At 37.4% G+C, this 14,610-nt stretch overlaps 2 protein-coding genes across 3 annotated transcripts; one reads left to right on the top strand and one right to left on the bottom strand.

Annotated features, from left to right (window-relative positions):
- Nucleotides 1-1,605: 1,605 nt before the first annotated feature.
- Nucleotides 1,606-10,675, bottom strand: LOC106376923 (beta-glucosidase 19). 2 transcript variants are annotated; one of them, NM_001316219.1, is given in 14 exon segments: nucleotides 1,606-1,941; nucleotides 1,943-2,091; nucleotides 2,186-2,297; nucleotides 2,384-2,486; nucleotides 2,564-2,601; nucleotides 2,732-2,949; nucleotides 3,039-3,148; nucleotides 3,232-3,496; nucleotides 9,001-9,088; nucleotides 9,179-9,256; nucleotides 9,349-9,424; nucleotides 9,507-9,562; nucleotides 10,142-10,211; nucleotides 10,423-10,646. In NM_001316219.1, coding segments are annotated over 14 exon segments (1,545 nt in total). In that variant the 5' UTR covers nucleotides 10,579-10,646; the 3' UTR covers nucleotides 1,606-1,915.
- Nucleotides 10,676-11,239: 564 nt separating this feature from the next.
- LOC106376924 (jacalin-related lectin 36) lies at nucleotides 11,240-13,547 on the top strand. The gene is made up of 5 exons (XM_013817056.3): nucleotides 11,240-11,406; nucleotides 11,606-11,769; nucleotides 11,853-12,326; nucleotides 12,417-12,917; nucleotides 13,031-13,547. The coding sequence occupies exons 2-5, from the start codon at nucleotides 11,614-11,616 to the stop codon at nucleotides 13,280-13,282; spliced, it is 1,383 nt and encodes a 460-aa protein (XP_013672510.2). The 5' UTR covers nucleotides 11,240-11,406; nucleotides 11,606-11,613; the 3' UTR covers nucleotides 13,283-13,547.
- The last annotated feature ends 1,063 nt before the right edge of the window (nucleotides 13,548-14,610 follow it).

Genomic DNA, 14,610 nt, shown 5'->3' with positions numbered 1-14,610 from the left:
TACAAAACATGGTCCGGAATCAAATACAACAACCTTATGAGTAAACACAAAACACATGTCCATTTATCAAAATATAAATAAATCAAGAACAAGTATCTTTTCAAATCAGATGATTCACATTTGATGACGAAAGCTGAATATTTTTTTGCTTTATCAACTTGACAACTTCTTATGATACACCTCTGCATAATCATATATACTTTTTAACATATCCAGCTTAGTTTGCTTGAAACTTGTAGTACCTTCAAACATATTATCCAATGTCTTTCATGCCTTCTAAGTTGAAGCACATTGAGAAATCAACTTGAAGTAGCTTGCATCAATAGCATTGTAGATTGAAGTCTTGGCCTTAGAGTTGCAACTTGAAGCCTTCTTCTCTGCAGCAATCTACTGATTTCTCAGCTTAAGAACTTAAACCTTCTCATCATCAAGCATCAGTGGATGACTTCAACCAGCCTCAATATAACTCCAACAAGCTTCATCAAGACCACTGATAAAGGCTTACATAAGTACCTTCCTATATCCATAATTGGATGAATCAAGACGGGTGGTCTTGTCATAGACGTTCTCTCATGATATGCCTCCATAAAAAACTATGTCATTTTTGAATCAGTTTATGTCCTCACTCTTCTTGATCTCACCGGTAACTTAGGTGACCCCCTCTTATACCAATTGTAAGTGCAGTGAAGTCAGATTAAAATACAATTATACAAAAATAAACAAGATACAAGTTTTTCTCTTTTCGAATTCACTAGAACAAGAAAGCAAATATAACAAATTCGCTAACGCATAAATCAGGCACTCAACCCTCCTGAAATACCGTATTTTTCTATTACAAGAACTCTTTAGGATAATCCCTATCCTAAGTTAACTCCCCTTAGAGCCTAGACTTCAATCTTCATACTCGGAAGTCTGTCAGCAAGTATTTCAATACCCAAAGCACAACACCAACTCCAAAAGCTTGATCATACAAGCACTAAACAAATATTTCTCGGTTTTCTTATTTTGCAGACACTTTTCTTCGTATATGCACGTCTTCGTTGTATATGATTACCAAAACTTGCTCCAGAAGTTCTTACAAAGACAACTTAAACAACTTGTTGTTTCTTTTTTTCTTAAAGAATAACTCCTTTGTATTTTTCTTTTGAAGTTATATCATTTACACATTATCACAAAAGACGAAGTCCAACCAAGTTCATCTTCATGACACACACATGTACTACTGATACAAAATATACATCTTCACAAGAGACATGTCATATTTGTAAAAGTTGTAGATTTTTCTAACTCACAGATTCGATAGTTTACACTCATGTTGTAATCATCCTCAAAACTCAATATTTTGTGGCTGCAATGAGATTCAAATTGTTGAATTTGTAAGTTGGATCCACCTTGTTTGCCCACAATAAAGATTCAAAATTGGCGTTTCCATAATTCATACTCGCTCACGTTTGATACTAGTCCATAAATTGCACCAGTAGTAAAAATTATATAGTGACACGCGAGTACGTAGATTTCTCTTCTTTCTTTGGTGGTTATCAGAATTATCAGTTTTAAGCTTTATTTCCAAGTGGATGCATGGCAAATTTAGTATCAGAGTTTAATCAACTTGAATGCAGTAGGTACGAACATGGAAATACTGATAATGACACGACTAGTACTCTAGCAACATATTCTTGCAAGCATAAAGAAGTTTTGGATTTCGGAGGTATACACATATTTGGGTATAGTAACCCATGTTTCTTTATTGAAGAGACTTCTAATTACATTGCACCAGAAACTAAACAACATGAGAAGAACTCCAACACAAACTCATTCTTCTTTTACTTTCCCATGTGACTAAAGCTTTGAGAGATCATGTAGAGAAGTTGAATCTAGAGCTCCTCGCTGAACGTCGACTTGGATGATTTCTGTTTTAGGCCCGGTTTGAGGAATTCAGAGAACCATTTTGCAGATTCTTTCTCCATACGAGTCAAGTTGTTCTGGAAGTCGATGTAATAGAGACCAAACCTAGCTGTGTACCCGTCTTGCCACTCGAAGTTGTCCATTAATGACCACACGAAATAAGATGTAACATTCACCTTGTCTTCACTACAAGATACAGCAAGGATCAAATATGTAAATGGGAAAACAACATGTATAATTAAGCATCATTGCCTACCACAAATTATTTAATTGATCTCACCATATAGCCTGATGTAGGGCCAAAAGATGCCTCTGGTGATAGTATTTCCTGTTGTGATCATTGAGAGCAACGCTATGATCTGTATCTTTCTCGCCAAGGTCCTCTCCATAACCTATAAGAAATAGGAAAATTCAATAAACATAATAAAAATATTAAATTCATACTATAATAAAAAACATTTCAAATATTGAGAAAAACCATTCTCGGTAATTATGATCTCAGGGTTGCCATATCTGTCCTTTATGTATTTTACAAGCTTCCTCAAACCCGCCGCGTATACAGCCATCTTAGCAGTGCTGGGCTACAAAATATAGAAGAAAGGATAAAGTAATTAAAATGTAATTTAGAACTACATAAGGTTAAGAAGCAAGTGTCAACCTGGCTACCAATCTTAACGGATCCATCAACAGTCTTGGCTGAACATGTAAAAAGAGCAAATAAAATTAGTTATTGAATGAACAATATGTAATATTCTTACCTGCATAGATTTTCACTCATACGTAAATAGCAATCTACTTTTAATACGTGAACATGAATGAATCTTACGTTCAAACTCGACTAGAGAATCTGTAGCCCAAGATGGTTGCCGATAATCAGGCTTTTCGCTTGCCTTTGCATAGAAGGAACTGTAATAGTTTATTCCCACGAAGTCAGCTGACCCTTTCAGTTTTGCCTTTTGGGCTTTTGTAAATTTGGGCAATCTAGCTCCGACCGCATCTTTCATACTTTGAGGATAATCTCCGTACGTCGTAGGATCCAAATGCCTGAAGAGTATCATGATTCGTACATTTGAATGTGTATATATACATACAGAATAACAAAAGATCAGGAACTGATGATTTCGTATGTTTACCAGCCCATGATGAAGTCAAGCACACGGTCTACGGTACGTTGACCTCCCTCCACATCTTCTGGTTCAAACCAAGCCGGGCTATGAGCAATCCCGATTTTACCACCTTTGCACTTTTAAGAATCGAAAAACCAAAATAAATGAGAAATTAAAGAATAAAAAATCAGTTCACTCGTCTTTTGTTTCGTTTTTTCACCTTCTCGCACTTTCTGAAAGCGTCAACTGCTTCAGCGTGACTGACGAGAAGATTGTGACTAACGACATAAGCCTCGAATCCTGACCGTCCATCTTGGCAAAGATGCCCAAAGTCTTTGATGTACGGAGAACAACGTCCCGGTGCTTTCTTCCCAACGTCGTAGCCTGAACGGCTAAAGACCCATGGCTCGTTGAACGTAATCCAGTTTTTCACTTTGTCCCCATATTCGTGGAACGTGAAATTTGCGTACTCCACAAAATCCGGCCTATATATATATTCGCAATTTAAGGAAAGAGTATACGGTATTGATGTTGTTTGTGTTGATCATAAAGAAAAGATAAGTAAACTTATGAATGTAAATTGTTGTAAATGTAAAATGAAGTTGCGTGGAGTATTATGCCCACATATCATGCACTATCATTTCTTTATTTAGTTAGTGTATGAGAGCCTCTCCTTAGTGCAAGGGAGCCTCACTTAGTGCAAGGGAGCCTCACTTAGTGCATGAGAGCCTCTTTGTTTTGGCTCCCCATTTGATGTATATATAGGTACTCTTGATACATGAAACAATCAAGCAATTCAATTCCATCTTTCTCATTATCTTTCAAGAAAGTCTCTCATTAGTTTTCATGTTCTTCATTTAATTTCTCTTTTCTTTCTTAATTCTCATAAAATCTCATGGTATCAGAGCCACAAGCTCTTGAAACCTAAGTCTTCCGCAATCTTTCACTTTGTTTCTATTTATTTTTTTTCTTAAAAAAAAAAAAAATTACTTTGTTCTTCTCATTGCGAAGCTGTTCTTAATGGATTCTGGAGGAAATTCAAAGATGGTTGTGATTCCAGTTACTCTCAAGGGAGCTAACTACTTACTTTGGGCAAGGCTAACTAAGACAGCTCTTGGAGGCAGAGGTCTCTGGGAAATTGTTGAAGAAGGCAGAGGCCTTAAGAAGAAGACTATCCTAGGAGAGGATGGTAAGGAGATAGTGGTGGCTGAAGCTGGTGATAAGAAAAGAGTTCAAGAAGATCTCATGGTGTTATCTATCATCCACAACAGTCTTGAACCCGCAATCTTGGAAGCTTACTCCTACTGTGAAACTTCTAAAGATCTGTGGGATACACTTCAAAAGGTGTTTGGAAATGTCTCCAACATCAGTAGAGTGTTTGAAGTCAAGAGGGCTATCAACAACTTGTGTCAAGAGGATACTGAGTTTGATAAACACTTTGGAAAGTTTAGGTCTTTGTGGGCTGAACTAGAGATGTTGAGGCCAAGTACTCTGGATCCTGAAGTACTGAACCAGAGAAGAGAGCAAGATAAAGTCTTTGCGCTTCTCTTCACTCTAAACCCTGCGTATAATGACTTGATCAAACACATCCTAAGAGGACATGAGCTCCCATCTCTAGATGAAGTGTGCTCTCAGATCCAAAAGGAGCAAGGATCAGTTGGACTCTTTGGGAGAAAGGGAGAGCTCATCATGGTAAATCAAGCTGAAGGGGCAAAGACCAAACCAGAAGGCGTAGCTAACAAAGGGTACTACAAACCAGAAGATAAGAAGATTTGGGTGTGTGATCACTGTAAGAAGAAGGGTCATGGCAAAGACAAATGTTGGATCCTCCATCCACACCTCAAACCTCAGAAATTTCGGACTCCATATGCAGATGCAAGGGCAAACTTCTCTGGTGAAGTAGGAGAGCCATCTACTCCTAAGTGCACTAATGGTGCTAGTGAAGGAAAGACACTGTCTTTCAGTGGCTGCTCAGCTGTGAGAACTACACGAGATGAATCTATCAAGAAGTCAGACCTTGAGGCTCTCATCAAAGCTCTAAAAGAGTCTGGTAACACACTTGGTATTTCCCTTAGTGCATCATATAAACCGCCTAGAGTTATGGTTACTTCTCTACATGCATCTCATTCATCTAGTGGTATTAAACCTTTAGTCATAGACTCAGGAGCCTCTCACCACATGATTAGTGATGCTAAGTTGATTAGTAATGTAGAACCCGTATTAGGTAATGTAGTGATTGCAAATGGAGATAAAATACCAATTAAAGGTGTAGGAACTCTTAAGCTATTTGAAAAAGATACAAAAGCATTTTACATGCCATCTTTTGCATCAAATTTATTATCTGTCAAAAGAGCTACCACTGATTTAAATTGTAATGTGATTTTTAGTCCTAATGAGGTTATTTTTCAGGATATTGAGACTCTTAAGTTGATTGGAAAAGGTGTTACAAAGGATGACTTGTACCTACTTGAAGACACCAAAACTGTTTCCAATTTATCTTCAGCTTTCAGTTCAATTCCTGTTTTAGATAAAAGTGTTTTATGGCATGCTAGACTAGGTCATCCCCATTCTCGTGCACTAAACCTGCTGCTTCCTGATATTTCCTTTAAAAATGATGGCTGTGAAGCATGTATCCTAGGCAAACATTGCAAGACTGTGTTTCCTAAGTCATCTACTATCTATGAAAATTGCTTTGATCTTATACATTCTGATGTTTGGACTGCACCATGCATATCTAGGGAGAATCATAGATATTTTGTCACTTTTATTGATCAAAAATCAAAATATACTTGGATAACTATGATTCAAACTAAAGATAGAGTGCTAGATGCCTTTATTAATTTCCAGAACCACATAACTAACCAATTTAATGTTAAGATCAAAGTATTCAGGTCAGATAATGGAGGGGAGTATACAAGCAATGCGTTCAAAAATTACTTAGCCAAGAATGGGATCATACACCAAACCAGTTGTCCATACACACCACAACAAAATGGTGTAGCAGAGAGGAAGAACAGACACCTCATGGAAGTGGCAAGATCTATGATGTTCCAGACTAATGTACCTAAGCAGTTCTGGAGTGATGCGGTCATGACAGCATGCTACCTCATCAACAGAACACCAACAAGGGTGCTAGATGATCTCACGCCATATGAGGTACTAAACAATAGAAAACCATCTATTGATCACTTTCGTGTGTTTGGTTGCTTGTGTTATGTTTTGCAGCCAATGGAGCAAAGAAATAAGCTTGAGGCTAGAAGTACTAAGGCTGTGTTCCTTGGTTATTCTTCAACCCAAAAAGGCTACAAGTGCTATGACCCAGACATGAGAAAGGTACTGGTCTCGAGAGATGTAAAGTTTGTGGAATCAAGGGGATATTATGAAGAGAAGAGTTGGGATAAACTCAAGGACATCTCTCAATCATCTTCTGATAGGGCAAACAATCTGAAGCGTATAATGGAGAGTCTTGGCATCAATATGGCTCAACCATCAGAGACTGGAACTGATCAAGAGGATACACAGGTTCCAAGGACTGTGATTGAAGTGGTTGATCACGCTGGAGACAATCCCTATCCTGATCCTGAAGGGGGGAGACAAGATGATACACATACTGGTCAGGATCATGATCAGGATGTGAGACAACAAGAAGAGACAGTGGAGGAGCCGCACACTGAGGTACATTCAGGTGGAGATGAACATGAGCAGCATGTTACTGAAGAAGTCCAACCACTTAGGAGAAGTACAAGGGAGAGAAAGCCTGCCTCAAACTGGATCAACAAAAAATTTTACTTCAACAGCCAAGCAGTAGCTCATCCTATACAAGCAGTATGTTCTCTTGCTCACTATCCCACAGAGCATCAAGCTTTCATCACCAACTTAGATCAAGAGTACATTCCAAGGTCTTATGAAGAAGCAATGGTAGATGATGAATGGAGAGCATCCGTCGAGGATGAGGTCAATGCCATGATCAGAAATGACACTTGGTATGAAACTGAACTCCCTAAAGGCAAGAGAGCAGTGACAAGCCGCATGATACACACTATCAAGTACTTAGCAAATGGAAAGCCAGAAAGAAAGAAGACAAGGCTAGTAGCAAGGGGATATACTCAGGTGTATGGAGAGGATTATTTGGATACTTTTGCACCAGTAGCCAAGCTTCACACTATAAGGATCATTCTCTCATTGGCTGTCAACCTAGAGTGGGACTTATGGCAGATGGACGTGAAGAATGCCTTTCTTCAAGGAGAATTGGATGATGAAGTCTACATGAGACCACCACCAGGGCTTGAAAACCTTGTCAAACCAGGGAATGTGCTGAGGCTAAAGAAAGCAATCTATGGGTTAAAGCAATCACCAAGAGCATGGTACCACAAGCTGAGTACAACTCTTAATGGAAGAGGATTCAGCAAGTCTGAAGCTGATCACACCCTATTCACCCACACATCTCAGCGTGGGATTGTAGTCATATTGATCTATGTGGATGACATTATCATTACCGGAAGTGATAAGGAAGGTATCATCTTAACCAAAGCCTTTCTTAAATCCTCTTTTGATATTAAAGACTTGGGTGAGCTAAAGTACTTTCTAGGGATTGAGATATGCCGATCTAAAGAGGGGCTATTCATATCTCAAAGAAAGTACATACTTGATTTGTTGAGTGAGGCAGGTGATCTTGGAGAAAAGAAAGCAAAGACCCCACTGGAAGATGGTTACAAAGTGCTGCGACAGGGGGAGTTTGAAAATAAGCCTTTTGGAGATGAGAAGAAGTACAGAAGAATTGTGGGAAAGCTCATCTACCTCACAATTACAAGACCTGATATTTGCTTTGCTGTGAACCAAGTAAGCCAGCAGATGCAGGCGCCAAAAATTCACCATTGGAACATGGTGGAAAGGATATTAAGGTACCTAAGAGAGGCACCAGGCCAAGGAGTTTGGATGGGATGCAACAAGAGCACTGAAATAGTGGGATATTGTGATGCTGATTGGGCAGGAGATAGAGTTGATAGAAGATCAACCACTGGATATTGCACATTTATTGGTGGCAACCTTGTGACTTGGAAGAGCAAGAAGCAGAAAGTAGTGTCATGCTCAAGTGCTGAAGCAGAATATAGAGCTATGAGAAAACTCACAAGTGAACTGATATGGATCAAGGGGCTGCTTAAAGACTTGGGGATTGAGACTACAACACCAATCACTATGCATTGTGATAATCAGGCTGCCATACACATCGCTAGCAACTCAGTCTTTCATGAGAGGACTAAACACATTGAAGTAGATTGTCACAAGGTGAGGCAAGCTGTGGAACAGAAAATCATCCTCCCTTGTTACACAAGAAGTGAAGATCAGCTGGCTGACATCTTTACCAAGGCTGCAAGCACTAAGGTTTGTGAATTCATACATTCTAAGTTGGGACTCGTGGATCTCTCATCACACTGATCCTTAGCCATGAAGTGTTCTACTCTTTTTCCTTAGCTTGGTTTTTATCCCATGTGGTTTTTCCAAGCTAAAGGTTTTAATGAGGGAATGCTTCATGGTTTCCAAGCTTGATACCTACCTGTGTCAAGCTTGAGGGGGAGTGTTGATCATAAAGAAAAGATAAGTAAACTTATGAATGTAAATTGTTGTAAATGTAAAATGAAGTTGCGTGGAGTATTATGCCCACATATCATGCACTATCATTTCTTTATTTAGTTAGTGTATGAGAGCCTCTCCTTAGTGCAAGGGAGCCTCACTTAGTGCAAGGGAGCCTCACTTAGTGCATGAGAGCCTCTTTGTTTTGGCTCCCCATTTGATGTATATATAGGTACTCTTGATACATGAAACAATCAAGCAATTCAATTCCATCTTTCTCATTATCTTTCAAGAAAGTCTCTCATTAGTTTTGATGTTCTTCATTTAATTTCTCTTTTCTTTCTTAATTCTCATAAAATCTCAGTTTGCGTACATTAGAGAATGTAAAAATGATTGAGAGACCAGTAAAAAAGCTTACACTACACGTTCGCTCAAAAAGCCACCGTACTCATCTTCCAAATCGGCGGGCATGTCCCAGTGGAAAATCGTTACTAGTGGTGTTAGGTCTGAAAGAACAGTGAAGAGTTAGTTTTTCAGTTACACTATACATTGATACTATAAATTAAAATGAAGAAGACAGTGAGAACATATGTGACCATTTTTAAGGAGCTCGTCTATAAGGTCGTGGTAAAATTGAACTCCTTCTTTGCTTATTCCTTTCTCCATCCTCCCATCTGTTATATTAATCAATTTCCAGCTGTTATTACAACTAATTCGGAATTTGTTATGCCTATTATTTATTAAAAAGTCATATGTTTTAACTTACGGGGAAATATTCTTGGCCATGCAATGGATAGTCTAAAAGCATCAGTGTTCAGCTTTTTCATCAACTTGATATCCTCCTGTTGGATTTCACGGTTACTAAACATAAGTTTACAAAGTAGAGATTTTAACTGGAGAGAGAGGCAGGAAGACGGAGATTACCCTGAAACGATGGTAGAAATCGACAGCTACATCAGCATTGTGATTCTTAACTCTATCTGCAGTTTTCATATTAAGAAATGATATATGAGTGAACTTTCTAATAGTGGTCGAGGAAACTTTTTTCAAGTGTAGCTCTGTTTGTCTTGTTAGATGACACTGTTTACTATCTAGGTTTAATCTATAACAATAAAATCTTACTACAAAACTAAGGTTTTTTGTATCAAGTACAGGATAAGGTCAAACAGATATTATCTCGTTTATACGAGAGCTTAAACAACAACAACACAACCACAACAGATTGAAACGACAAGATCCTAATTAAAGAGATGGAGACGGCCATGCGCAGAAGGCCCTGTCTAAGAGCAACTTAAGAGTATGATTAACCCGGGGTTCTTATGATGAAGTTATAAAATTGTTTTTTTAACTTTTAACTAAAAAAACTAAGAACGGGTTCTTAAATAAAGACTTTAAGAACCGGTTTTTAACTTTTTTAGTTAAAAATTAAGAAACTTTCACTAAGAACCTCACTCTAAGAACTTCGGGTTAATCATGGTCTTAGTGAAGAGTTCTGAACTTTAGATATATATATATATATATGTTCCGTGGTAAAAATAAATGGTAAAAGAGAGACATACGAGGAAATTTCTTAGTATAGATATCCCACAGGCTTGGTCCTCTGCAACTTTCATTTACTGCACCTTCAACCTATTTTCACCACATAGATACATTACATCTTTAGTAATTAGATGTGTTTCAGGAAGAGTATATATATATCTTTATTAGTTAATACTCCCTCCATTATAAATTGAGTGTTGTTTTATTATTAAATTTAGTCAAGGGAAACTTTCAATAACTTAAATAAAAAATCTAGAAAAATAATTTTATCCTAACTTGTAGGAAGCTTCTCTATATATACCTGATAGGATGCGGTTGCGGTACCAAACATGAAGCCCTCCGGGAAACTTGCACGACTAAGGGTTTCAGTCTTAGGGCAAACAGGTCCTTCTTCGGCCCTGGTAGGAGAGCCGACAAGAGTTACGAGCAAAAGTAACCCCAAGAGAGGAAACTTCATTGTTGCTATACTTTGTACAAGCTCACGAGTTTCTTTCTTGATAAACGTTTAAAACAGTGGAAGATTATGGTTAATGGAATAGATATGTAGAAGGGGAATATCTTCGTTTTATACACATATATAAGTAGCAACGATCGAGTGATGAAATCCATGGCCGAAAATTGTATCTGTAGGCCGCCAAGTGTCTTAATCACGCTGTTACATGCACATTGAAATTTTAAGTCCAAGTGTCTCGTTCGCTCTCACTGTTGCATGCACATTGATCATCTGTCTGTTGTTGTCTTCTTTTTCTCTGGTATAAGATTCGTAGGTGTATGTCAAATATTTCTTACATCTGGATGTTAGGGTTAAGTGTACGATTCTTTAGAAGCACATCTGGATGCCAGTGTCTTTATTACACTGTTACATGCAAATTGAGTTTTTGAAGGCGAAGTGTGTCTTTAGCTCTCACTGCTGCATCCACATTGATCATTTGTCTGTTGTTGTCTTCTCGTTTTCCGGCGTAAGATTCGTATGTATATGTGGAATATTTCTTACATCTGGCATGTTAGGGTTAAGTGTATGATTCTTTAGAAGTACATGTGGATATTAAGGCCAAGTGTTCGATTTTGAAGGGTTATAAGTGGATAATGCATGGATTTCAACAAGTGGAACAATCGTCATACAGAGTAACGTGTGATCTTTAGGACCACAAACTTGGTTTTGAGATATCGCCTATCTAATGTGCATCTCTGTGTATATAAAACGCACTTGCATTCATCTTCATCAGTACCACACCAGCTCTCTTATCTCTTTCTATTATCTATCAAAAAATAAAATAAAACAGAGGTATTCTCTCTTTCAAATGCTCGAAAATAAATGTCCATGTTTTTGGTTAATTGCTACTCCGATATAGATTCCATCTGATATTTTTGGTTGATTGCTATCTGTTATGAAAAAGATATAGATTACATCTGATATGTAAAAAGTACGTACGATATTTTTTCTATGATGAAATAAATAACATTTGGTACTCTTAATGGGTCAGATACAACTATGGCGGCCGCAACAATGTCTTGGGACGACGGGAAGCACATGAGGGTGAAGAGAGTTCAGGTTACATATGAAGATGTTATCAAGTCCATAGAGGCCGAGTATGACGATGACCAAAATCCTAAGCGTCATGGCACTCCTGGCAAGAAATCTGACGGCGTTAGTACTCACCATATGATATATGTATAAAGCGATTATTTAATGTGTTATTTTGATAAATTGTAATATTTTAATTTTTGTAGGTGAGCTTGAGCCCAGACGAGTACATAACAGATGTTACTGGCTACTACAAAACTACTGGGAATGAAGATGCTATAGCAGCGTTGGCTTTTAAGACCAACAAAACCCAATATGGTCCTTACGGAAACAAAACACAGAACCAATTCTCCATCCATGCACCCAAAGATAACCAGATCGCCGGTTTTCAAGGAATTAGCAGTAATGTTCTCAATTCCATTGACGTCCACTTTGCTCCCTTACCGTCATCTTCCACTTCTGATTCCTCAACCCCATCTTCGGCTAGTCAAGCAAACAAAGTGGATGCTCAAGGTGGAAAAGGAGGAACATCATGGGATGATGGTGCTCATGACCATGTAAGAAAAGTGTACGTTGGACAAGGCGAGTCTAGTGTCTCTTATGTCAAATTTGAGTACGAGAAGAACGGTAAAAAGGAAACACGCGAATACGGAAAGAAGACCTTGCTCGGATCAGAAGTGGTTTGTGTTCATTTTATTTGTCATAACTAGGAAGTGCGAATCCATTTAGACTTTACTGAAAAAAATAATCTATTTGAAATCTTTGTATAGTTTGAGGTTGATCCAGACGACTACATCACATCAGTTGAGGTGCAATCCGACAGGATATTTGGGCAAGACACAGATGTTATCACCTGCTTAATCTTCAAAACAGCTAAGGGAAAAACCTCACCGCCCTTTGGACTAGAGGGTGCGCAGAAATATGAACTCAAGGACAAGAATGGTGGAAAACTTGTAGGATTCCATGGACGAGCAGGCGAAGTTCTTCATGCTCTAGGAGCATATTTCGCTCCTTCGTCAAGTACTTCTTCTGGTGGTCGTACTTCTTCGAGCACTCAGACAGCTGGATCAGCTGCCGGTGCCAAAAAACTAGAGGCAAAAGGTGGTAATGCGGGAAACCCGTGGGACGATGGTCCTCATGATGGTGTTAAGAAAGTGTACGTAGGTCAAGGCGAATCAGGGGTATCCTACGTCAAGTTCGTCTACGAGAAGGACTCTAAGGAGGTCCCTGGAAATGATCATGGAAAAAAGACACTACTTGCACCTGAAGAGGTCAAATATATAAATACAAGAGAATCATTTAGCTCTAACGTCGATGCAACACATTTTTAAAAATGTTTTACGTTAAATCTTTTGTTTACTGTTTTTTTTTTTTTTTTTTGCAGTTCGTGCTTGATCCAAACGAATATATCACAGCGGTGGAGATTAACTACGACAACATATTTGGTACTGAGTCCGAAATTATAACGATGCTTGGGTTCACGACAAATAAGCGAACCTCTCCACCTTTTGGACTTGAAGGTGCTAAAAGTGTCCTACTCAAAGAAGACGGCCACAAGGTCGTTGGGTTCCATGGCAAAGCAGGTGCTGACATACTTCACCAAGTTGGAGTCCATGTCAAGGCCATCTCCAAGTGATCTGAGAATGTCTTCTCTTACGTCCCAATGTAATAAAGATGAGCTATATGTCATAAAGTTAAGCTCTCCTTTAGAAATTGTCATTATACGTGTGTGACGGTAAGCAAAAGGTTTGAATAAGGTATTTCCGTACTATGTGCTTGTGTGTTTCAGTGTCTCCTTGTGTTGTAATGGAGTTGTAACACTGTTTATAAGATGTACAATATAAAATCTTGGTTACATTGTAATGTGCGTACGATTCCTTAATGTTTTGAGATTTCGACCAGGTTTTATATAAATTTCAAAAGTTGTTTAGCGACATTATATGATTTTGTATTTGCACGAAATAGATCAAGAATCAAAAACTAAACAAGAACAAAACAAAGAAAATTAAAAAAAAAAAAATTCATCTAATCAAAGTCAATGTCGTCATCTCTGACTATGGTTATGAGTTGCTCATAGACGTACAGATCTTTCTAAATGAACACAAAGCCTTTTACCCTATTTACACAAAGCCTCTAGAGGCAAAGACAAACAGTGATTTTCTGAACGTCAATCCTGTTTTTGGCTATCTCGTATCATAATCATTGGACCGTGGGTTGAGTTAATGGGTTTCCAACTCAACTATATATACTTCGCTGTCCTCGATGATAGATTGTAATATTATTCTTTTCTTGTTTCGTAAGAAAGATTTATAAAAAAAAGTTTATCATAAAAATATTACACAAAGGTCAAAATGACCAAAATATATTTCATGAAAAAGGTAAATAGCAACCATATTTATAAAATTAATTAATAAGCAATTCTATCAAATAGCAATTTTTAAGTTTTTATCACAAAAATAGCTCTCAAGAAAAAGTGATCAAAATAGCACATTTTTATTTTGAAATTTTTAATATTTTTTTTATTTTTTTAAAAAAAATTTGAAACTCTATCCCCGAAACCCCACCGCTTAACTCTAAACTCTAGGTCTAAATTAGTTAACCATAGGTTAAATTTAGTTAATAAAACTTATTTTGGTCATTTTCTTCATTGAAAGCTATTTTTGTGACAAAAATTTAAAAAAGACTATCTTAGGGAATTTTTCTAAGTTAAATACTAGGTGTTTTGCCCGTACATGCTATGCGCACATAATTTCTTATGAATATTTATAAGTTTAAACCAAACGAGTACGATAAGTTATTGTTTATGTCTTCAAAAAAATTAAATCAAACACTAAAATATTTATATTTGATAAAGTTTCTCATTTAAAACACCCTCAAAATATTTTAGATAATACCTTTATGAAAATGTTTTTACTTGATTAATATTTGATTATAAATTATTGTATATCTTAGTTTAAAAAATTT

The sequence above is a fragment of the Brassica napus genome, chromosome C1 (genome assembly GCF_020379485.1).
Source record: "Brassica napus cultivar Da-Ae chromosome C1, Da-Ae, whole genome shotgun sequence".
NCBI lineage: Eukaryota > Viridiplantae > Streptophyta > Magnoliopsida > Brassicales > Brassicaceae > Brassica > Brassica napus.
The sequence above is the reverse complement of the archived record's forward strand: the minus strand, read 5'-3'. Positions and strand labels throughout refer to the sequence as shown.

Coding starts and splice junctions, on each gene's coding strand:
- LOC106376923 (XM_013817055.2), bottom strand. CDS start 10,578: ATGAAGTTTCCTCTCTTGGGGTTACTTTTGCTCGTAACTCTTGTCGGC. Junction 10,212..10,422: donor CCGCAACCGCATCCTATCAG/GTATATATAGAG, acceptor TGGTGAAAATAG/GTTGAAGGTGCAGTAAATGA. Junction 2,950..3,038: donor CTTGACTTCATCATGGGCTG/GTAAACATACGA, acceptor GATACTCTTCAG/GCATTTGGATCCTACGACGT.
- LOC106376924 (XM_013817056.3), top strand. CDS start 11,614: ATGGCGGCCGCAACAATGTCTTGGGACGACGGGAAGCACATGAGGGTG. Junction 11,770..11,852: donor CTGGCAAGAAATCTGACGGC/GTTAGTACTCAC, acceptor TAATTTTTGTAG/GTGAGCTTGAGCCCAGACGA. Junction 12,918..13,030: donor CACTACTTGCACCTGAAGAG/GTCAAATATATA, acceptor TTTTTTTTGCAG/TTCGTGCTTGATCCAAACGA.